At 34.6% G+C, this 26,812-nt stretch overlaps 1 protein-coding gene across 1 annotated transcript; it reads left to right on the forward strand.

The window, feature by feature from the left end:
- The first annotated feature begins 526 nt into the window (after window positions 1-526).
- On the forward strand, window positions 527-3,500 carry LOC116416445 (UPF0746 protein DDB_G0281095-like). Its single transcript, XM_031925128.1, has 3 exons — window positions 527-622; window positions 2,619-3,038; window positions 3,213-3,500. Exons 1-3 carry the CDS (start codon window positions 527-529, stop codon window positions 3,498-3,500), a joined length of 804 nt encoding a protein of 267 aa, XP_031780988.1.
- Window positions 3,501-26,812: the final 23,312 nt, after the last annotated feature.

The raw sequence follows: 26,812 nt of genomic DNA on the forward strand, positions 1-26,812 counted from the left end.
ACTTAACTTAAGTTAAGTTATATACTGATCAATCAGAAAAATGTGTCTGTCTCGGGGACAGCCGATAGAACTGAATACTTAAATAGATGGTGTGGAATTTTGGAAAATTTTGAATAGTTTCGTTGCCAGAGAATCAAACGTATACGAAGTGAGAAATGTACTAGTCTTCGCAGCGGGACTGCAAATGTACTTTATAGTCTTCGACGCAAGAGTTCAAAATATATATATATATACTATAGTCGGACGGAGATTGATGGCCGTGGTGAGTGGACGTATGTATTTGAGTGAATGGTGTGAAGGCGATTAGCAGCGGATAGATTGAGGACAAAATAAAGGAAAGCGATAGAAAGGTGAATGGAAGGAAGCTGAACAAAAGGAATAATAAAGATAAGTAAGTTAAAAATAAGGAGAGAAAGGAATGAATGTAATAAAAACGAGTAATAATTGAGGTTAGAATAGAGGAAGAGAGAGAAAGAGTGAGAGAGAGAGCTAGAGGGGGAGAGAGAGAGAGAGAGAGAGAGAGAGTATGAGTAAAAAGTCCCTAGGGAAACCACCAGTAGAGTTCGATATAGAGAGAATAGAGAGGATCAACGATCTGATGTTTTTGGAACACATCTGGAAGGTGAGTCTGCAACAGCAGAAGAGGAGGAAAGAAGCAGAACAGCGGAATGGTATACTCCCAAACAAGAAAGGAACACAGATAGTAAATCTACAGGGAGAAATAAAAAGGAGGGCAAAAAGGAAACGGGAAAAGGGACAAAACCACAACCAGATAGAAAATCACAAAGTGTAATTAACCTAATAGAAGGAGGACTGATTCTAAAAAGGAAAAGGAAAGAAGCTGAAGAACATTATTTTTCATACAATAAAATATGGAAATATCTATGACGGTAGCTCGGCCGTCATTATTATTTTAAGTTGTTTGTTGTTTATGCTACTATTCACCGTTTCCGTCGGCTGTGCAGAAGGCACTAGATTCTACCGACTATAATCTATCCGCGCACGGACGTAAAGACGTATGAACACGCGGCGGTGATAGTAGTACTCAGGACGTGGATTCAAAAGGAGGAAAAGTCAATGAACACTCGCGGATTATTGTAAAACTTAGACTAACTGTTTATTGGTGCTTGGCTTACACAAGCGCGCCAGACGGGCGCATGCCAGCTACCAGCATGTAGTCGAGGTGAGAGATAGAGGAGGCTTAAAGTCGACCGAGTAAGCGAGAGTTGATAAGAACTAGTACTTACAGATGTACGTGGCCGTCACGGCCGTTCTAACCCACGCGAAGATGGTCTCGGACGGATTGTCCTCGGTTCGGTTGACCTGGCAACCCTCGCACACAATAATCGCAATCGCAGAGCGTCTATTCGCGAAACGGAGCGAAGCGAAGACAGACTCGGAATAACTCGCTAGCGCGAGTACAGATTTACCTATGCCCTCTGACACACTGTTGTCAACTCTTGACAGCAGTGTGCGAGCAGGTGGCAACATTGTACGTTGCTGAATTTAAATCTCTCTCGATGCTTATTCTCTCTCTGTCTCTCTTACTCTCTCACATGCTGCGCCTTTAGTAGCTGTAACAACAGAAGTATTATACCGAATGTTGATTCTGTCCCGGAGAGACGTCGTAACGTGCTCAACGTGCGTTAATTGCACTGGCAACCGTTACACATCATACGATATTTCGTACACACATCTTAAAATATGAAATATTATACGCTTTACAAACAAGTATATTTTTGTCGCGCAGTTGAAATAATTTATATCTATTATATAACTCTTATGTTAGGAGCAAGGGAGCAAATGCTTGCCTTAACGATCATCTACCCGTGTGACCAAAAATCTCTTATTTATCGCGAAATCGTTGAACATTGATTTTTCTTTTTGAAAATACACGTTCGTCGAACCCACCTAAATTAACCTAAATTGTTGTATAAGAAAATATTAGTATCAGGTAATGATGAGGTGATGTAAATCAGTGTGGGGGGAAATGCACTCAGCAGTCAGCGCAGACTGCCATCAGTGCCATCCAGCATGGACATAACCTATAGTATTCTCGCATCCAGCATACCTACAGTTCATATTTTTAGTTGAAACTTTCTTACCTTGAAAGAATGTGAAATTCCTCATGATTTCTCGCTCATCAAAACACTTGCGTAAATCAAATTATTTCTACGTTGATTTACGTGGATACAATTTTTATGTGGACCGAAGCTTTACGTCGGCCAACTTCTCTTTTAAGTGGATTTACGTGGATATAATATTTACGTAGATTTACGTGTATTTAAGCTTTACGTGGATCTAAGATTTACTTGGATCTAAGATTTTGTATATCAAAGGTTTTTTCCCTTTGTTGCTTAAATCATTGTTAACTAAACGTGAAAGATGTTTTATATATACATAATGTGATTCTGCTACAGACTTCTCGTTAGTAAAAGAAGATTTATATGGTGCATTATACAAGTGCTGCAAATTTTACACATCAATAACATTCTAATCATCAGCAACAACATGCCAAACGAAGAAAGTTCAATTTTTTATAATTCATAATTCGCTCTCTCTCTCTCTCTCTCTCTCTAATTGAAGCCTATTTCTGCACAGCGCCTACTAATATACAGGTGGAAAAATATGTCACACAGTGTCCTAAATCGACAGAAAAACCCAGAATTTCTGCAGCTTCCGATTGGGAGGAGTTTGAAAAAGATTTTGATATATCAAATCATTTATTAGGAATGTCGAAAGAAGAAGTACAAAACTATTGCAACGATTTAGAAGTATATCTATATGAAGAGCATGAGCAGCAGCAAGAGCATGTGCAGCTGCAGCAACATCAGAACACGGAACAGTTGCAGCAAGAAGAAGAGCAGCAACAGCAAGAAGAAGAGCTGCAGAAGCAAGAAGAAGAGCAGCAGCAACAAGAAGAAGAAACTTCAGAAGCACATATTGATTTGATTAAATTTCTACAAGATACTGCAATATTTTTTTCTCGAAAAATGAAAAGTATATTGCTTACAAATACAAATGATAAAACTTTTAAAGTAAATACTGTTTTATCATGCAAATTTATGAAAATGTGTCTAAAATATAATAATAAAGGTGTAGAAGAAGAAGAAGAAAAAGAAGAACAAGAAAACGAATGCATCGAGACAAAATATTTTAATACGCAAAATCATGAAATGTTATCTGCTACATCGTTAATTGAATGGTTTAAGTCTAATGTCACGCAACCTCTACTTGGGGATATTGAAGAAAACATACAGATCAACATAAATAAATTTAACCCAATGCGTACTGGTAGCTCTTATATACCTTTACCGACATTTATAGAGAAAAGAAAAGCATGCCTCAATGTTAAAAATTTTGAGAACAAATGCTTCATATGGGCAATTTTATCTGCCTTGCATCCTGCAAACCACAACAATCATCCAAATAGATTGAGCAATTACATATTATATGAATATACATTAAACATGAGAGGTATTGAGTTACCGGTATCATAAAAAAAGATATCGAATTTTGAGAAGCAAAATACTACAATTTACATAAATGTTTTTGGATTAGAAAATAAAAACATTATACCTCTCTATTTGACATCATGTAAAAAGAGTAACCATATAAATCTTCTTTTACTAACGAGAAGTCTGTAGCAGAATCACATTATGTATATATAAAACATCTTTCACGTTTAGTTAACAATGATTTAAGCAAGAAAAGGAAAAACCTTTGATATGTGATAAATGTTTAAATTATTTTTACAATAAAGATAATTTAACAAAGCATGAAGAACATTGTAAAAATTTAAATAGTTCTAGAATTAGACTTCCTAGTAAAGATAATAATGTGATAATGTTTAAAAATAATCGTTATAATGAAAAGTTAATTTTTATAATATATGCGGACTGTGACTGTTTACTTAGACCAATAAGATAAGATGAGAACACTAACACTAGACCAGTACAAAGTTATGAAATTTATAGTCTTGGATACTATTTTAAATGTAGCTATAACTCATTATCAAAATATGAATTTTATAGAGGTCCTGAAGCTCGAAGATGGTTTGCAGAACAGTTAAAAAGTATTGAAGAACAAATAAGTATTTTATATAAAAATCCTGTACCTATGTCAGCTCTATCTCAAGCTGAAATAACAGATTATTATAATTCACAAACGTGTCATATTTGCAAGAAATCTTTGAATGATAATGACAAAGTGCGCGATCACTGCCATCTCACTGAAAAATATCGAGGATCAGCACAAGTGGATATGATGCACACTTTATTATATCTGATGTATCGAATCATTTTCCAGGGCAGATTAATCTACTCCCTCTGACAAAGGAAAAATACATTTTCACAAAACACGTGGAAAATAGTAATATCAAATTCAGATATTTAGATTTGTGTCGATTCATGCCTTTATCACTCGAAAAATTGGCATTATATCTAGATGATTACAAAATTGTTAATAAAGAGTTTAATGATCTCAGCAGAGAACAAGTTGAGCTTTTAACGAGAAAAGGTGTTTTACCCTATGAATATATAAGTTCATGGGATAAGTTAGAGGAATGTAAATTACCAGAGAAAAAAAGTTTTTTCAGCGTGCTCAATGATTCACATATATCAGATCATGATTATGAGCATGCACAAAATGTGTGGAATACATTTAACTTACAAATACTTGGTGATTATTCTGATCTCTATATGAAAACTGATATCTTGTTGTTAGCAGATGTTTTTGAAAATTTTCGAGATCAGAGTATAAAAGTTTACAGTCTTGATCCTGCTCACTACTACACTATTCCAGGTTTTTCTTGGGATGCAATGCTAAAACATACGGGTGTAAAATTAAAACTTTTAACAGACATTGATATGGTACTGTTTATAGAGCGAGGGATCAAAGGTGGTTTAAGTCAGTGCTGAAATCGTTATGCAGCAGCTAACCATAAATACTTGTTTGAGAATTATAATGAGAATAAGGAAAATCAGTATTTGATTTATTTAGATACAAATAATTTATATGGACATAGCCTATCACAATATCTCCCCTTTGATGAATTTTAGTGGCTTGAAAATTATGAAAATTTTGATTTGTTTTTGATTGCAACAGATGCTTCATATGGTTATATTTTAGAGGTTGATTTAGATTATCCTAACGAATTACATAATGCTCATAATGATTTACCATTCTGTCCGGAACATGCAAAACCTCCAGGTTCTAAGCAAGAAAAACTTTTAGCTTACGTTATACACTATGTAGCTCTAAAACAGGCTCTCTCGAACGGATTGCAACTTCTTAAAATTAATAGAGTTCTGAAATTTAAACAATCGCAATGGCTCAAGTCATACATAGATTTAAATAGCAAGCTGCGTGCATTAGCAAAAAATTAATTTGAAAAAAATTTTTCAATTTGATGAACAGTACAGTATTTGGTAAAACTATGTAAAATGTTAGGAAACGTGTTTCAGTCAAGCTCATGAGTAAATATGATGGGAGATATGGTGTTGAGGCTCAAATTTCAAAGCCAAATTTTCATAGCAGTGCAATATTTATTGAAAATTTAGTTGCTATACAAATGAATACGACTGATATATGTATAGATATACCAATTTATGTTGCCCTGGTAGAAATCTTGACGAGTTGTTGTCCAGTTTTTCGCGTATTTATAAAAATACGCCAATTTATGTTCACCATTTTCTCTAGAAACCTCGTCACCTGGCAACGTTAACTACTCCATAACTCGAGAATAACCCGTCTAGCGAATTAAGTTAATTAGCGCAGCAATAAATAATTGTAATAAAAAAAAATGCCATGCCATGTATAGTTTATAAATAATTGATCGTGCAACCCTCTGTAATAGGGCACACACATGGTAAATTAGAATATAATTATGCATTCATTTTGAGGTTATGAGCGTTCATTTCATTCATATGGCCCGTTTTTAAAATAAAAATAATCAGTATCTTTTGAAACAAAAAATTAGAAAGATTTGTTTTCATATAAATAATTTATTGAAAAAATATCAATTTTTGAACATTTCTTAAAATAATTGTAATGTTGTGTACATATAAAGGACGAGTAACATATTGTTCTGAATATTATAATGATATAAAATATCTTTCAAACTAAGAACACATTTTTTATTTTTGCCAGTTCTTGGCATTGCAAACGACGTCGCTCAGAGCCGATAGTGTATCTTTTTTAGTGGTCGCCAATGATTTTTTACTCCTTTTGGATGTGGCAATTAGAACCATGCAATCAAAGAATTCTGTTTTCTTGAATATTAAATTTGTTGTCTTTGTTTTGTCTGAGGAACTTCTTACAGCAGTACAGTGTAACATTACATCTTTACTTATAAACATTTTGAGCATTGTAATAAAGCTTTTGGTTAATACCAAATCTTTGTCCATACAGTTGCTCAATTCTACAAACTAAAAGAAAAAGAATACTTTATTAATACTATTAATTTATAATATATATTTCAAATTATTTACAATAAAACTTTTTCTTACGAAATCTCCTTTCAAAAATTTATTCGTCTTCAAATCTCCATCAAATTTAATGAACTCTTCCATGGTTGCAATAGGCAGTGTGATGTTGTACTTGGTAAAAAGGTTTAGGGTAGACTTGGTACTTTTAACAACTTCCTTATCCATCATGTAGTTACATAGCTGCCCTACTGAAAAAAATCAGATGACAATCAACTGATAATCAGCTGACGTTTTGGCATGATTATCAGCTGATTATCAGTTGATTGTCATCTGATTTTTTTCAGTAGGGTGTTGAGTAGATATTTGCAACTTTTTGAGATTCGAGTTTATTTCTTGCAGCTCCATTAGAACAGCAACCTTGAATGGAGAGTTCGTGGCCACATTTGACAAATTAATGATTGGAGCACTCAAGATAGAAATAACTGTAACAAATTTTAACAATCATCATTAAATATTTAAGTAACAATTTTTATAAAATTATGTAAAAGTTAAGAATTCCAAGTATTAACTACCTTCAGCATTATGTTTGACTTGCTCATCTACGTCCTTTGCTGTAATCTTCTTAGTAGATTCAGATTTTATATCTGGTTGCGTATGAGCTGATTCCATAGATTGCTTTGCTGTGGGAATCTGATTAGCTGGAATGCAAGTCAGCGCTGTATGTGCCTCAACAAGTTCCGTAGACTGCTGTTATCTATGTGTCCTATTGGATTGAGTGTAGGTATACGGTGTAAGAGATTCATCAGGTTCCGAACAGTGCTGCACTCCAGGTGTAGTAGCAGATTCCATCGAGTGTCCCTGAGATGTCCCAACAGATTGTGCCTCAAAGTTTCCAGTTTGAACATCATTTTCTATAGCTTTCGCTGAGTGTTTGGCCCTTTTATTTTTTTTTCAAGTGATGAGAGATCTCTTCAGGTGCAGAATAATCACTGTCTTCATTTGAGGCTACGTCTCCATCACTATGATTTGTCATTTTCACCATAAAACTATCAGATTGATTCGAGGTGCTCGTAACAGATTGTGCTTTTGTTGTAACTTTCACTTGAACTTTTTCAGTATAATCTTCTTTTGACGTAGAATCACTGATCAATGTAGACTTCAACTTTTTTTCTTTATCTATCAGTTGCTTTTGACGAATAGCTATTTCCATTTTTTTTTTGTATATCTAAGATACTTTGATGAGATTCAAGGGTGAATACATCATCTTCTGTTTGTAATCTTCCAACTTTTTTTGAGAGCTTCTTTGTAACTTTTAGCCCGTCCTTTCAATTCTACTGTGAAAACAGGCCAATCTTCAGGGGCATCAGCTAAAGTTCTTATAAATGATTGAAGGAGTTCTCCATCCTCTCCATCATAAAGAAGCTTCATGAACTTGGACGTAAACTTACTCTTCTTGTTATCAAATGATAACCATTTAGTAGGCACGATGTCCACTTCCTCAATCTTACGCTTCCTTCCTTTATGAACAAATCTTATTAGGCTGTAATCATACACTTCCTTGTCTGCCTCAATGTCACTCATCCTGCAAGAATAAAAATAAATGAAAAATTAGAACAGTGGCAGTTTCAAAGTTCATTTTCTTACACATAAATAGGGTTAAGTTATTGCTATTCTTACTTAATAATTTGAGGTACCAAAAAAAAAAACCAATTAAAGCCAATAACTAATAAGGTAGCCCCCTTTTCGTTTACTTTATTGAAAGTTTAACAAAAGTTTGCACGATTCATTGCTATAAAGCTTTCTTGTTTGAAAGATCATCCGCCGATCCGCGTCGCGTACATTACACGTATAGGTTAAGGGTAAGGTTAGGTACTGTGATATGATGACAGAACTGTAGCAGACGCCTCAACTTTACAATGTGAAATTGAAATTATTGAACCCAAGAGAAAGTAAATACAATAATAAATTAGAATAATAAATTTATGGCTTACCTTTATTTTTGTACTGTGATTTCATCAGTTCATGAACTTGTAATTCAATGTAAAAGAGGGACTAAATATATTTTATTTTCCTTGGATTCAGAAAAATTCAAATTTATCTTGACTATTTTCTGTTAAATGTTCTCCAATTGCACTGATATAGAAGTATTCGACAATCGACTACCTTCCTAAATATCTAAGCTACCTGAAATGACAAGGATACTCAAACAATGGCTCGAGCTTTGCATATTTTTTTACTTCTATGTATATTTTGTTCTTAATTTTGTGGAACTGAATGATTTCTGCAATAGTATTATCTTTTAAAAGCACTACATTATTAGGATGCTTGGCGGATAAAATCATTCCTTTGTACTTTAACTTTAAAATCTGATCTCTTCTTTGTACAATCACACATAATTCTTCAGGAATTGCTATTGTGTTATATAAGAATTTTTCTCTTTCTTGTAGACGATTACAGTATTGTGACACTACGTGCTTTGGTGACCGTAAAGCACTGCTTATACCACCCAAGTAGAATTCAAAACTAAAAGCACTTAATTCACTTAGCGTGCGTCCAGAGGTTTCCACATCATCACTTAGGTGTATCAAGTTATGAATGTTCATCGATAAAAATGTCTCTCCATACAGCTTTGACGCATTCTGCACAAACTGTTTAAAATAATCTCTTGCTTGACTCACATTCAAAAGTTTATTTTCATCTGATAATAACCTACATGCCACTGTGAATAGCATGAAGTGGTTATATAAATCTTCTGAAACTATTTTCTTTAAAACAACTGGAGCCGCATAGAGAGCAAAAAATTTGAACTCCACAGCTTTATACTTGGCATAATGATTCGTTGACCTCATCTTGCGTGGGAATTCTTCCGGAATATCTCTTTTGATTGAATCTGTTCGACGAGCTAATTCACTTTTAAGAGTTGCACTTAACCGCACTTTGTGACTGGATGGTTTTAATAAATATTTCATTATTCTTTTAGTGCATCCCAAATATAGCAGATGCATTGGATCCAGTACAAATTGTGACAACATATCAACTGGGGTATGGTATTCAGGATCTTCATAGTTTCTAAATGACTGATTGGTTCGCTGTGCTACATCACTTTGAAGAAAGACTGTTGTTCCTTCAACTTTTTTGCCTATTACTAAGCATCTTTCGCAACCTTTATATGCCATATGACTCAGTACACATTTCAAAAATGATCTTGCTGGGCAGTCCCACGTGAAGAACTTTATTTGTATTTTGAAACACTTATTTTCAATAACTAATCCACTTTTGAATAATTTATTCAATTCTTTAACAAATTCAGTCAAATAATCAGATGCACTTTTGGGTTTTCCGTGTCCACTATAAACAGCTGCAGTGAACGGCTTATATATCCAACTTTGTATAAACTTTACAAAGAATTGGCCACATACATGCTGGACTTGATTTAAGGCGACATACCATCAATATTAATTATTAGCTCCAAGACATCACTATCATGAAAATCTGCTTTAAATTGATCTTTTAATTGTTTTTCAATGCCTAAATACACCTACTGAATTGTCTACCACTGTCATCGGCTTAATGTCATATTTTTCTAAATCATCACATTTTAACAAAGTCTTTGTAGAGCAAGGAAGATTAGGTAAAAGCCTGTTCCTTAATATCTTTAAAAGAGAATCTGAATGCTTGTGCGGTATACTATTAGACACTATCCATTCTTGCAATTCTTTAATTTCTGGTTCTTGATTTTCAAATAACTTTTGACTATATCTAATCTCACTATCTAAATCACTGTCAAATTCACTTTCACTAGAACTGTTGCTGTGGTCTGAATAATAAATATGATATGAAGCCACATTTTTAATTGGAGAATCTTCTTCCACGTATAAGTTTTTCTCTCGATCTTCCAAAAGTTGATTATAACTTTGTAGCTTTGAATCCATTTCACTTTGCTCAATTTTGTCTTTATATCTTCTTTTGTGATCACTCATAATTAAACAAATGTTAATGTGTACAAAATGTAAAACGGAGCAACGGTTATGTTACGCAACAGACTCGCAACAGACGCTACGCACACTTGGCTACACTGCAGACGCTATTCACAGTACATACATAGGCAGGAGCGGCTGCTACACGCGTGCGCATGCGCGTAAACGGTTTCGCGTTCCCGAGTTGCTGCCGAGTTTTATTTGAATTTGCGGCGATTAATTCGTTTTCCAAACTGGCGATCTCTTAATTGACTGACTGGTTCAACTAGTCAATTTTCTACCAGGGTGGTCTTACAGTTCTAGATCTCTCCAAGACGCACATGTATGATTTTCATTATAATTATATACAAAAAATATATAAAAAGAACTTGAAATTACTTTATACAGATACTGATAGTCTTATATATGCTATTAAATGTGATGATTTTTATGAAGATATGAAAAGAAATATTCACATGTTCGATACATCAGATTATCCTGCAGATAATACGTTATAGTACTCGTGTGAATAATCAAAATAGTATAAAAAAATTAAGGGTATTAAGGCTTCAGTTATAAAGAAAACCATTGAATTTAATGATTACTTGGACTGTTTGAAAAATTCATGCATTTAGAGTCGAGAGCAGTATGCTATAAGATCAAAACTTCATAACGTTGAGACCATTAGACAGAGAAAGATTGCTCTCAATCCTTATGACGATAAGAGATTCCTTCAAAAGAATAGTACTGATACGCTTGCCTGAGGGCATTACAACATACAGCAAAATGGGTGAGTTAGAATTGATCGGGAACGTTTTAGGCGAAGAATTGTCCAAACAAATTAAATTATAATGCCAGTAATTGTGAAAAAGTTCAAGGAAATGTAAAATAAATTAACAATAAACAGCTATTTTAGAGTAATTAAAATTTATTTGTGTTTTTTACATATAATTCTTATTTATCCAACTATTGTGAGTACTGCCAAAACCTAATCATTTTACATAAAGTCTATTACCACTTTTCTTCAAAACCTTCTCAATCAGATAGACATCGGGATATTTAGTCTTGAGAAGTTCTTCTTTATAGAATCCTCCAGCTATTGGCTTGTCTTGATAATCCTTGAGATGATAAGTGTAGGGCTTTGTGGGTGAAACTCGCGTAAAGACTTCAGTTGACCAATTGGGTGTATAGCCTTTATCGAAAACCTCCTTGTTTCTGCTTACAAGTACCTTATCTCCAACTTTAAATTGAGCTCGCTTAAACAGCTTTATGTTTGGTTTTATAATTCAATAAAGTATATGATTAACTTTGCCTCTATTCACTTCTGCAGGTTTCATTCCTATTGTTCTATGTCGACTATTATTATACTGCAAAGTTAAATCTTGTAAAATGTCCAGCCATTTGTATGTACCACGTAGGCTAAATAACTTCCATATCTTGCCTTTCAGAGTACGATTAAAACGTTCACAAATTGATGCTTTCAGATTACTATAAGTGGAGTATAGATGAATTTTATAACTTTCCATTAGTTCATGAAAATCTTGATTGTAAAATTCTTTTCCACGATTTGTTTGTAAATTCTTAGGTACTCGTTTTTTTTTCAAAAGTATTGATTTCATAGCTTGAAAATACGTCAATGACAGTGAGCAGGTACTTAAAACCTTTGTTTTGCTTTGCATACGGAATCATTTCAACAAGATCTGCCTGCCAAGTTTCGTCGATATCTTTAACGAGAAAAGAGCGACGTGGATAATAACGTCTAGCCGGTTTATGAAGTTCCTCCACTAGTCCTGCTTTCATGCTGATTTATAAGATTATTTACTGCAGAATCTAAAATTTGTAATTTCTCTTGCAAATCTGATAGCGTATTATCGATCTTAACAAATTCATACTTAATATTCACAACTTCATTATTTAACACACTCTCGACAGCTTGGAAATCTTCAACAATTTTGTCATCTCTTTGTTTGATCAACTTTTTTACCGACTTTAGATTTACAGCATCATCTTGCTCTTTAGCATAGGCGACATTACACAGTTTTCGATTCTGTAAATCAAAATTACCGTCACTAGTCAGCTTGAATCCTAGTCCAGGAGGTCCATGAGATGCGTCTGCGTGGACCAATCGACGTCCAAACACATCAATGCTCATTTTTATACTAAATTATCACACAATAATTCTAGCTTCATGAAGCTCCTCAATGATTATTATATTTCATTAATATGGTTATTATTACCAGCAGATGTTTCAGCTAAAAGTAATCTTAAAACGATCGACAAGCTCGTTTGGATCATTCCAATAAATGTAATCGACATGAGTATTTCTACGAGTAATCTTATATGACATAAGTCCTTTTCCACTTTTACCAATCTTGGGAATTTTACTTACAAAATTAGTATACTTCTTACTTGTATTTTCACGAATATCTTCCTCTGCATTATAGTATTTTCTGTGTGCATTTGTATCTTTTAAAATTGTAGCATAATTTATCTTGTCATTATCGGTGATTAAAGTATCATCAGGATATTTCTTAAACAATAACTCAATTAAATCTGAACTCTTTCATACTCTTTATCACCTATGACAATTTTATTTTTGTTTTCGAAATTTATAGGGCTATTTCGAATCATGAGTGAACCATTCCGCATTTTTCGCACCATATACTGTATCCAAGGTTTTTACTTGTTCATTAAGCAAAAACTGAACCTTTTTTATCAACACTATCGCTCATATCAGTTTTTTCATCATCAAAATCATCAGCACCATCTTTATTGATGGTTTCTTCCTGATCCAAAATATCTGAATCGCCTACAGCTGATTCAAAAGCTGATTCTGCGATATCATCGTCTGCATTATCACTGTCGTCATCATCTTCATCTTTTTTTCTAATCCACTCTAATTTTATCTTCATTTTTCTTTTTTCTTTTTTAACTACTGTTGGTGATAAATTTCTTTCACTTACATCGATGAGCTTTTCTAGAGATTTTACAATCGGTTTGAACGAATCGTTCACATTTTTTTCTACTTTTAATTCATGTAATTCTAATAAATCATACTTTCTTTTCACAGCGTTTCGAGCTTTCTCAACTTCACGCAGGACTGCAGTTTGTCAAGAATCAGGTATCATAAATAGGGATGATGCGAGTGGATCTGGCACGCACTGGGTAGCTTATCGAAAAAATGAAGTTATTTACTTTGACAGTTTTGGTGATTTACAACCACCTCGAGATCTTATGAACTACTGGAAAGTATCTCAAGTTAAGTACAATTACCAGAGATATCAAGAATTTTCAACTTTTATCTGTGGTCATCTCTGTCTCAAATTTCTCTGCAATCAGCTCAATCGTAAGGAAAATTTCTGTTTATATAAGAAGAAATTAGCTACTGATTTGAATTAGTCTGCTCAAGATGGTTGTCGAGTCGATAACTCTAAGCCTTTCCGATCCTCCTCAATCCTCGAGACACACTATTTTCCTCCAATAGAACTGGATCTGGATAAACAATACAGTCTAGGACTTGTTGAGTTGATGACTTTTAATTCTATAACAAACGTTGACACAAATTCCAACAAGTTTTACGTTGGACAAGAAATAGTCGAACTTCCCACAGGCAGTTATGAGATTGAGGATATTGATCAAACTCTGCAAGGTATTCTCGATACTCGAGGTATAAAAGTTAGTATCAAGCCAAATAATTATACGTTGTGAAGTGTTATTATGAGCTATTCTCAAAGTGAACGCTTTACGAGTTGAGTATAATATTACAGGATACAGGATACATAAATCAGCAAAAAGTTCATACAATACATGAATTTTTCTCAGCAGTTTCACCAGGCTACAATATAATCGAGGTGCCTAAACAAATAATTTACTTAGCAATATCTGTGAAAGTGATCGATCACCTACAACTACGCATAGTAGATCAAGATGGTGATTTGATTAATCTCCGAGATGGAATTATTACGATTCGTCTATATTTAAAAAGCAATTGAAATGGGTATTGTTTTTAATGCTGATAATAGCTATATTAATAGCTCAGTATGTCGTCAGACAGTCAGTCAGCAACGAGTGATCAAACGATGAACACGTCAGAACAGTCAGTTTCTACAAAGTCTCGGACTCAAAGTGCGTCGTGGTGGAGGAAGAACAGAACCTCAAACGGGAAAAATACTGAAAAATAAATTGTACGTTTATCTGTTGCTGCTGTCATTACGTACTTAATAAGAAAGATGGAGGCAGTTCTTAATGTACAATCTCCAGTCATCTTTGATGAATCTGTCTCGCATTATGAGGTTCATGCACATCAACCCTATACCTCACTTGCATTCAATAATAATGATGAAATTCGAATAGCTATACAACATCAAGCTTTGTGTGTTCTACCATCAAAAAGTTCTCTACATATTTGTGGAAAGATTACTAAACAGGATGGACAAGCAGTACAACACACTCTTTTTGTGAACAATGCTATTAGTCATCTCTTTGAAGAAATTCGATATGAGATGAATGCCATAGAGATTGATCGATGTAAGAACGTTGCTGCTACAACCCTGATGAAAGGTTACAGATCTTTCTCACCTAGCCAACTAAAGTATCTTGAAAATTCTGGCTGGACACCTATTGCTGACGTGGGAAATATAGTTGATAATAATGGAAACTTTGATGTGACAGTTCCTCTATCAATGATTTTTGGTTTCGCTGAAGATTATCGCAAAATCGTTGTAAACGTTAAGCATAAACTTATTCTCAAGATCGAGAAATTATTTGAATGCTGTTTTGCAAGAGGCTTTAATGGTGGACTGGAGACCGACATATTAAGATTTTAAAATCGAGATCAATCATATAGAGTGGCTTATGCCCTACCTCGTGCTGTCGGACCGACGAAAAATACAACTATTCAACTATATTCAAAAAGATATACCGATTTCGATGAGTTTTATTTCGTGGGAGTTGTATGGGTATCTAGTACTTCCAACAACCATGCAACATTTATGGACTGTGGAAACATCGAATCAGCTGGAAAAACCACGTTTTATCATTCTCGGTTTTCAAACAGGGAGGAAAGGTGTACGAAGATAAAATGATAGTCATTTTGATCATTGTGATATTAGTAATGTCAAACTTTTCCTCAACTCTCAGAGCTATCCGTATGGAAATCTGAATCTTGATATTTTGAACTATCAGTTTGTCATGCTTTACGATATGTATGCTAATTTTCAGAATGCGTATTATTCTGATAGAATTGTAGTAGATCCCCTTTTAAGCAAAGAAGAATTCATTACAAATGCTCCATTCATAGTTATCAACTGCTCAAAACAAAACGAGTCACTCGAATAGGCATCTGTAGACGTACGTCTTGAATTTGAATGTAAACGTAATATACCCGCTACAGCGTATTGTCTAATTCTACATGATCGCATTGTCAAGTATAATCCTATAAGCGGTGATATTAAGAAACTTGTATGAAACTATATAAAGCTTGCAGAAACAAACAATCGAATCAGTATTATCTCAAACCATCAGTCAGGATATGAATTGTCGCGCGGGAAGCCCCTTAGGCGTGGATTCCCGCTTGTTCTCGTTTTCGAAATTCGTAGAAGAGAGGCGTGGGAGAGAAATAAAAGAATTCGATTGAGCGGAAACGAGAGTGTTTTTAATCCGCTCAGAATGAGAGGGGAAAGCCGTCCGGCATAAAACCCCTCTCGAAAATGTTACAAGCTGCGGAATTAGAAGAAGTATGGAATGTGTGTGTGTGTGTGTGTCGTCAACGTGTATGATTCTCAGAGAGAATCTTCGCCTCGTGTCAGCGGCGCAGTTCCGCTGACTTAAGTCGCAGTTCTACCGACTTGCACGTTTCAACGCGCACGCAACTACGTTCGCGGAACCGGTCGCGATCCGAACGCAGTTTGCAGGCAGCGATAGAGAGAAAAAGAGAGAAAATGAGAGAAATAAAGAAAAGATGAAAGATCTAGAGAGAGAGAGAGAGAGAGAGAGAGAGAGAGAGAGAGAGAGAGAGAGAGAGAGAGAGAGAGAGAGAGATTAGCGAAAGCACCAGCACCAAAACACTCGGCGGACGTACGGACGAGCGGGATCGCAAAGTGAAAAAGTCATTTGATTCGTCGCTAGCTAAAGACAGCATGAGATTTCAACTGCTTGGCGTCTTATCGTGAACTGACTCGGCGCTCGTCCGACCGCGCGCGACTCGAGGCCGGCGGCGCTGTCGGCGATCGCAGCAAGTCGCGACGTCGTTTACTCAACTCGAGTACGGGAGATGGCGCCACGGGTTCTACGTCGATCTTGCGGAGTTCGCTCGACACCGTTTTACGGCGGAACTCTTCTCCTCAGGTCTTCGACGGAACAGGATAGATCTCAAAAGGAATCGAAATAGCATTCCGTACACACCTCTCAAGGAGGATAAAAGCGCTAGAAGAGTGCAAGATGATAAACAATGTAATACGTATCGCGGTGAACCTTGTTCTACTCCTACTAGTAAAAGTGAACAGTTGAAAAATACTTTTAAGAAATATTCCACTAACACAAAGTTCATGCCAGAGCATCAAAGTTACAAGAGATTCTGAGATTTACAAATAACTACCTCTATTATTATTGTACTAAATTTTTTTTTTTGTCAATAAACTTAAAAATGAAACTTACATTACTGATGTTTTTATTTATCAATCCTAACCTTTATTCCTTCACAATCACTTTAAGATTTCACTATTATGTGTCGGGGCCCAACGGTGACGTACAGTTAGACGTGGGCTGCCCCCATCCAGCGGGTAAAACAGTGCTCTTCATGGGTAAAGCAGTGCAGGATCCCGCGGGTAAAACAGTGCTCTTCATTGATAAAACAGAACCCCGTTACCATCGGCCGGTATTCAGTGGCGCGGGGTCGCCTGGCGCAGTAGCAGCCTACCCCTACTACTTTTAATGATGGACCAGTGTAATTCAATTGCAACAACGTTTCAAGCGTTAGTACCAAACATAAAAATAGTCAAATGTGCTTGTCATCTGGAGCATTTGGTTGCACGTGATGCAATGAAAGTATTTCCATCCGAATGTTTAGAATTAATATTATCAATTTATAATCACATTTCGGGAAGTTTAAAAAGAATGCATAATTGGTTTGTTCTTCAAGAGAAACTTTGTTTGGATCCATTAAGACATACGCCAGTACGATGGCTTTCTCTGTATTTATGTATATTACGCATTTTACGTAGATACACAGCTCATATCATATTTTTGAGAAATGAAATCGAAGAAAAGCCCAATCAGAAAACTACAGAAAAATCAGTTGAAAATAATGTTGTCGTTAATGCTGTCGTATTACCTTTTCTTAGAAGCTATGTTGTCGAGGTTAACAAGAGCAAATGAATATTTACAGTCAGGAAAGGCTATTGTCCCAAGTTCAAACAACAAAATGACAGATGTATACATAGAATTTCTCAAAATGTACATGAAAGATGTGCATAGTACTGATATCGTAGACGTAGATCCTAATAATTGTAATCACTTAAAAGAAATCAATGATATCTATATCGGAGAAATTGCACAAAATTTGTTTAATAGTATCCCCAATAATGCACCGATGTTCCAACAGTTGATGGACTTTCAAGAAGATTTTCGCTAAACTTGCAGAAAATTTCTGATAGAAAGTTGCACTCAAATTAAAGAACGATGCGACCTAAAAGAGGATCGCCATTTCTTTAATCTGCAAAATGTTTAAAGCAATAAATTCCGTGAAAAAATCCTAATTTAGATGTTGCATTTTGATGGTATCCCCATGTAAAATCATGTAGTGAATTATCTTGCAAAAAGAAAATAAATGATCAGTGGTCTCGTTTATTAACATATAAATTTTCTGCCGAAATCTCAAATAAATTAATGACAGCAAAATATGCTGATGAATTTTGGTTTATTATTAAAGGTTTTCGTAAATCAGAAAGTAGCGAGCATTTATTTGAAGAGTTAGTTAATTTTGCTCTAACTATTCTTTGCGTTCCCCACTCGAGTGCAACGCCAGAAAGAGTATGGAGTAAACTAAAAGATGTTAAAACAAGCAAAAGAAGTAGTTTAAGTTTCCTTATGGTTCGTTCTATACTTTTAGCTGCTCAATATATTAAAGATCATGGGGGAGCTCAACTATTCAAGCCAACTCCAGAGATGATCGAAGCAATGAAAAATATTTTAAATAGTCGACAACAAAAATTACAAAAACAAATATTTAATAATGCTGCTTGCCAATACGGTGACATTGAATTAACAAGAAACATTAAACAAAGATGTCAAGCAGAGGAACTGATGTTTCACAAAAAATATGTAGATTTGAAAATAAAAGATAGTAACAGTAAAGAACAAAAATCAATTAACGTCGTTGAGTTAATAAATACGTCTAATGACTTACAATCAGAGAAAAAATTTATTTGACAACTTTGTAGACAATCCGGATTGTGATAATAGCAATGTTTTAAATAATAATACCCTTATCAACGAGGATATTAAAAATAATAACAATAGCAATACTACTTTTATTGCTAAGCATCATTCTACGGAAGCATCGTCACCATACAAGAAATGTCGCTTGATTGACCGTTCCGTAGTCAATGATATTATAACTTGTACAAATGAATTATCAAGTAATGATAATAATAATATTAATAATATTATAAACAGTTTAACGCCGTCAATAAATTATCTTGATAGTTCAATTGTACTATTGGAATCAGATCTATGTTTAGAAATCATGAATAACGGCTTAATGTCACACGTTGAATATTACATGCGTTATAAGACTGAGCAGTATACGATTGCCAGGTATAGTTGTATAAATAATCATTCTGTAAGAGACTATCGTGATCTCGATGAGAATAACTGTGATCCGGAAATTTATACAAAAGATTATGAGAGTACGTTGTGGTCAACTGAATATCATACATTACAGGGTCGGGCATTTATCGATGGGGGTGTAATAGATGCATTTGGGTCTGTAAAAGAAAAACATTGGATATATTCTGTCATAGTCCCAACTCAACAGACCAAAAACATTTTAGTCATCATTGGTGAGAGAGCAATACCGAGCAGTTGGTTTATGTTTCATCTTCATAGTAAGTTTCATGGTAAGATCTTAATACCATATGAGATGAATAATCATTGATGCATGTTTGTTATAGACATCGATAAACAAGCGTTAACGCACATTGATCCTTTAGCAGAAAAAGATAAAAATATCTGCACATCAAATTTCTTGAAATATTTAAAATGACCCTTGCAAAAAGGATGTGGCAGTTTACGAAATCTTGACTGGTATTATGCTCCCTGCAAAGAGAAACTTAAACTTCAAACAGATGTTTATAATTGTGGGGTATTTGTAATGCATTACATGGATTGTGTAGGACGAAACATTGATTTTGATCTATATTTTAATCCAAACAAATACAGATATGAAGTCGCAAAATTACTGATTGTTGAATCAGAAAACAGACATGTTTATATTGTTTTTACAATGATCGCGAATTGATGACTAAAGGTACAATCACCTGTGTGTTGTGCAATCTTTTTGCTCATGAAATATGCATTAATCGCATCAATGAATAATAGTGATATACAGGGTGAGTCATTTTAATCTTTAATCTCAATTATCTCGTTGGCAAAGCATGCCAGCGAAAAAAGTTTCGAATAAAAGTTTTAGGATTTTTCCCTGGCTATCTGATGATGACCTTGACAATGTCATTGAGCGTGACCTTCAAGGTCATTTGAAGGTCAAGTCGATTTTTTCAAATAGAAACCCCTACTTTTGGCACCAGAAATGGAAAGAGCGGGAAATTTTACGTTCGAACATGTGATTTTGGAAACAAATCATCTTTTGTGCGGAAATTACCTTTGACATCAGCCGAACCCAGGATGCACCATCGTGGAGGTTGTCAAAAGGATTTAGCATCCCATTTTTTGTTTTTTGTTTTATTTTTTTTTGTATTTGTTTTTTCCTTTTTTGTTATTTTTTTGGTATTTTTATGGAATGTTAACTGGAGTTAACCATTGATTAATTGTTCGAAATTACCGCCGTTTTGTTGGATGTAAAGATCAAGTCGAGTTCTGAATTGTCTTATGGTTCTAAGTAGAACATCTCGAGGGATTGACCTTCAAATGACCTTGAAGGTCACGCTCAATGACATTGTCAAGGTCATCATCAGATAGCCAGGGAAAAATCCTAAAACTTTTATTCGAAACTTTTTTCGCTGGCATGCTTTGCCAACGAGATAATTGAGATTAAAGATTAAAATGACTCACCCTGTATATCACTATTATTTATTTGTAATTTGTGCTCAAATTCTAACTGTACATAAAGTACAAAATGAAAATCGAGCCACGACTTCAATTATTATACATATTTTATTAATATTCAGAAAATTATTAGTTCAAAATATGTACAAATGAATGCTTGTCGTTCAAAACGTCAATGGCTTTTCAGAAGCCACGTTCATGCATGCTTGTACTATGTATAAACTTGTATGAACGTCTAATGTATTAAAAACATTTTTGAGCCACGTATTTATTATCAAAATAAATTTACATGCCTGCAAATAATATTTTGTTAAAGAAGGAAGGCGTACACTGCAAAATTGCACGGCTCGCAACTTAATTTAAATTTATTTTTTGTAATTCTGTGCGTAAAGTTATTGCGTAAAGTACTTTTCGATACTGTTTTTAGTGCGTAAAAATGATTTTACAACCAAGTAAAATAATATTTTTTACGTACTGCTGAACAATGCGTAAAATTTTTTTTACGCATTGCTGACGGTGCGTAAATTTTTTTACGCATTGCTATTGATGTGTAAAATATTTTACGCACCGGTTTGTAGTGTGCAAACTCGAAAACTGTTTTTATAATATTTTGAAATTCCCGCGCGCTTGGCGCCCCCTCATGGCGGCTAATGGAGCTCACTACATTGGCCGCGGCGTGACGGCGTCGCAGGGGGGCAGAGCAGATACTCAAACGCGCACTTACTCCACATAGACGCTAACCTCTAACCATCCTTTATAAAGTTTACCTTCGCTGTACAGGCTATTTAGTTCAGTGTTTGTTTTCCCGGTAAAAGTTGTAAAACTGTTGTGTTTGAGATAATGGAAAATAACTATATTGACGAGGAATTGGAGGATGAATTCATTCCTCAAGAAATTTTAGACGCTGCGGAGGACGCTATTCATGAGTCGTTACCGGAAAAATCTAAAAGCATATACGAGGCAGCATATGAACAATTTCTCGATTGGATGAAAAAGAAAAAGACGAACTCGTTTAGCAAGCCAGTTCTTTTAGCTTACTTTCAAGAAATTTCATCAAAAATAGCTCCTCCGTCATTGTGGTCAAAGCACACCATGATTGCAATCAAGAAACAATGCTCAAGATACAGAAAGATATGAATCTAAAATCGTACCTCAAGCTCCATGCATTCTTGAAAAAAAAGCAAAGGATATATGAGTAAAAAAGCCAAAACGTTTACCGCAGAAGATTTGAAAACATTTTTAACCGAGGCAAAGGACGATGAACACCTAGACAAAAAGGTAATAAATCAATTATTTATGTACTCTCATCTTTAATCAAAAATGAATCTTGACATTTATAATGTCATGTATCTCTTCTTACAGGTTGCTCTAATAATTGGAGTAACAGTTGCTTGTCGTAGGGATGAATTGCATCGGTTGGTGATTTCCAATATTGTAGATGGAGGCAATCATCTCGTAGTTACTCTACCAAAAACCAAAACTCATATTGTAAGAAAATTTACAATCAACGATCCATTAAGAGAAACTGTTATGGAGTATATGAAGTCAAGGCCACCGGATGTAAGAACAGAGAATTTCTTTCTCAACTACCAGAATGGAAAATGTTTGAAACAGGTAACTGGAATCAACAAATTAGGCGGTATGCCTCAACAGATAGCTAAGTGGTTACGTTTGCCTGATATTGGCCACTCCTTCCGCAGAACTTCTGCTACGCTTCTTGCCAATGCAGGAGCATCAATTACCACTCTGAAACGTCACGGGGGTTGGAAGGCAGCCCAAATAGCTGAAGGGTATGTTGAAGATAGCATAAATAACAAACGTAAGATATATGACAAAATTACAGAAGCCTTAATCGATGAAACTTCTTGTGACACAATGACATCTTCTGCTATGAAAAAAATTAAAATCAATACAACTAATGAAGATGTCCCTAGCAAGTCAAAGAGCAAGAAAACTTCAATCAATATAGAAGTGGAAAAATGTGTTCTGCAATAAAACATGATATTAGCAAATATCAACATTCAAAGATTATACTAATGACTGACTAGTGATCAAATAAAGTAAATAACTTATTATAGGTTAAAAATTAATTAAAAATAATAAATGCAAATATTTATTGTAAATTATAAAGAAAATTATACTTTTATTATTGTTTAACTAATTCATAAAAGATATATGTATGTACATTGTCATTGTACGCAATCAACTACGGAACGGTTGTATTTATTTTTATGTACATACATGACTTAAACAAAAATTATAAACCGTTATGGAAATAATGTTATTTTTATTTAATTGCAAAACTCGTTGCAAAAACAGTGCGTAAAAGATTTTACACATCGCTACGCGGTGCGTAAAATTTCTTTTGCGCACTGTTTTTGCAACTCGTGCGTAAAATAGCTTTAACGCACTGTTCGCGGTAACTCGTGCGTGAAGTTAAATTTACGCCCTTGTCGCTTAATATACTATTATTCAGGTAGTAGTTCAAGCGGTGATCTAGTTAAAAAAATATTAAGAATATACCCTAATATAGTATTAATTAAAAATAGTTCATTAATAAACAGAATGTTTTATATGCAATGTAGAAACAGTAAAATTATACCAAAGTTAACATAATATAATTATTCCAATTTTGAATTAGATTACTATTATGTAAAATTAATGAAAATATGTGAGATAGTAGAATTTAAAAAACCAAAGAAAATATCAATTATTTATATGTATGAATATTGACTATCCATTACTTGTCGAAATCCACAGTCACTAAATATAAAGACTTAATTATTTATCATATATTATATAAAACTTTATAAAGTGTTTATTATAATGTTGTTTTTGAGATATTAGAAAAATTATAACAAAATGTATATGGGTCGTGTAATTATATCATAAGTATACTACTACCTCAATGTTTCAATTCATTTTTAAATACAGTTATCCCATTCTTATAATAAATATGTATTGTCACGTACGCACACTAGCGTGCATACGTGTAGCGCAGCATGGCAACAACAAAAGGGCATCGCGAGCTCGAACGAACTCAGTTCTACGGGAATTACACTATCAAACACACCCCTCTCTCACTATTCTTTAATAAAGACAATTCAATACATCAGTGAAGTCTTTCTTGTACCTTTCCTCAAGTTCCCAGGCCCATCCTATGAACGCTACGACCATCCTAATTCCCGACTATCCCACGTAACAGATGGCATCTTTTGTGGTGTCGTAGTTAAAGGTGTCAAGAAAAATTTTTTTTTACAATCAAGAAGAAAATATTCCAAACGCCACAACGCCATTTAACAACAAGCAAATAGTGTATTTAGAAATATTATAAGGAAATCAAGGAGGATATATATTATAAAAGTAAAAGGAGAATTTTTATACTACACTGAGGAGAGGACAGAACCAAACGAAAAAGAAATCTACACAGTCGAGAGGAAATATTCACAATATCAAAATTTTTTTCAAATTAAGCGGAAGAGCAATTGATCATGAACGGAATGAGACTGTGGAATATTTTGACTCTATTAGAATTGTTGCGGTAAGTACGTTTCTTTAAATTAAAAAAAATATATATATATAACACTGTGTCCCGGGAAATCGGATTGCGCATGAAATTCAGAGTCAAAAAACAAAAAGTATACCGTAACGGTAATTTTTTTTACAAGAGAAAGAATTCTTATTTTTACGCGCATAGCTCACGCACACTTTAAATAAAATAACACTATCCCATCCTCAAGCCTGCTCAGTAGCGGCTTATTCCTCGATCTGCTGTTTTAGCGGTCATCATTCCTGGGCCAAATTAATTGCGGCCTATCCCTCGATCTGCTTAAGTCAGATTATTCTCACCACACACGTGTATTTTTATTCAATGAGTGGCAAAACTTGTGGTATAAATAAGAACAAGAACAAACGTAGCGGAAAAAGAACATACTTACAAAAGCTAATACAACAGAAAAATCAACTCTTAGAGGAGTTGAGAACTGTTTACAAAAAGATTGATAAGCTGTCTTTTCCACGCGAATTTAGTCAAAGAGAAACGGCATTATCAACAGACAGCCTGTTTGAACGCTCCGAATTTCAGATAGAATTAGGGACAAAATTTGACAAATTATACAATTTTGCAACAAGCGAACTGAATAAAAACAAGCGATATTCGGTCAAGCAGTGTCGAGGGTAAAATATTTCGGGGTTGTTTAAATAAGAAACAAATAAATTACATAATTTTTTTTTAATACAGTCAAACACACAACATGGCATTTTCCGGAATTTTCAATTTAAATAAAAATAAGAGGACTTCCTCTAGAAGCTCGGTAACGTCGCGTTATAATAGCCTAAATGACCTTGACCCGGAAAATTTTATAAATGAACAAGATCCCCTAGTTCAAAAAATAATATCACGTTTAGACACGGAAGATGTGCACAGTTAGTCGGCAAAATCCACATGCAAACAGGGATATGAAAATTACTTGGGATCACAACATGGCACAACCGTATTTATACACACCGGAATATTCACCTGAATCACAGTTGAATTATAATAATACAATAACAGCAAATAGAAATAGCCTTCAATCAAATTTTACGCAATTTACTGATAATAGAAACCTTGAATCACATTAAATTCTAAACAACAATGTGAATTGTACGCCCTTTAAAATACAAGGTAATTTGAACGCACAGAACATACACGATTTAAATAACTCACAACAGATTGAAACACCCATTAATAGAGTAACAAATCCAGAACAAATTTCTTCTAATACCAAGTTTTGATGGTTCCCCGGAAAAATTAAATGTGTTCTGTATGGCGATTAGGCAGGTTCGTGCGAATTTTGGCCCTGACTCAGACAAATACATTTTTATGTCGTTGGCTAGTAAATTATCGGGAAGAGCTGCGGACAGCTTTGCAGCGCGATTATTAAACTATAGCTCCATACACGATTTTCTGTCAGATCTAATTTTGCAATATAGCAATATTGGTCTGACAGATGAGATTATGAGTTAATTAAAATTGATCACTCAGATGCCGGGAGAAAAGGCCGAGGATTATGGTATTAGAACGGAAAAATTGCTTAACAAACTCACTACGATCTACGAATCTGCTCCCAGCATTGATGATAATGATCATATGTACAGAAACAGAACGGCAAATAGTGAAGCGTTACAATACTTCACATTTGGCCTCAGGTCTCCTCTCGATCATCAAGTTCGCAGCGGTCATCCCAAATCGTTTGGCGAAGCTATTAGACTCGCTATAGAATATGAATGCAAGCAAAGCGCGCGTATCAATAAGTATCAAAACACGAATAATCAAAGTTCGTCACACGCACAATTAAATTTCACCACTGCAAAACAAGCCCAAACGAAAAACGAACCGACTAACGGAAATAAAAATTCGAATATGAATGGAATAGAGAAAGAAGCGCTTTCTTTTACTTGTAATTATTGTGGGTCCAAAGGTCATTTACAACCTGCATGCGAAAAGCGAAAAAATGATAAAGGATTTTGCAACTATTGCGGCAGAATCGGGCATACTATAAATAGTTGCCAAACTAAGGAATATCAATTAAATAATGGTCGAAATAATAATAATCCAAATGCAAATAATAGGGGACGCAATGACACAAACAACCAATATGGCAGATATTATAATGGGAATAGACAACCGAATAATCACAACAATAATGGGAATCGGAATAACGGAGGCTTCAATCGGAATAATAATAACAACAACGGTTATTTCGATCGTAACGATGATTTAAGAAAAAATAACGCACCACGCTACGAAGGCAACAATAATAATGCAAATAATGATGGGTCAAACGACAGACATCCAGAAGACCAGAACAAGAACAATCATTTAAACTAGATACCTGCTCGATTCTATCCTCAAGTGTCGAGCAGACAGGATGTGTGATTTTAAATAACGCGAAGCCGTCACGAGCCAAAAATTCCACAGCGATGTCTCGCAGCAGAAAATCCGAAGCCCTGTTGCGAACCAACTGACACCCTGAGTCATAGCGGTCTCAGTGATAAGAAATCAAGTTGCTATCCTCGAAAACCATCACCTCCAGCAATGCAAAATAATTCGATATGGCTACTGGAAGCAGCAGAAAACAAATTTGATAATACTACAACAAAAAG

Source organism: Nasonia vitripennis, assembly GCF_009193385.2.
Source record: "Nasonia vitripennis strain AsymCx chromosome 2 unlocalized genomic scaffold, Nvit_psr_1.1 chr2_random0005, whole genome shotgun sequence".
NCBI lineage: Eukaryota > Metazoa > Arthropoda > Insecta > Hymenoptera > Pteromalidae > Nasonia > Nasonia vitripennis.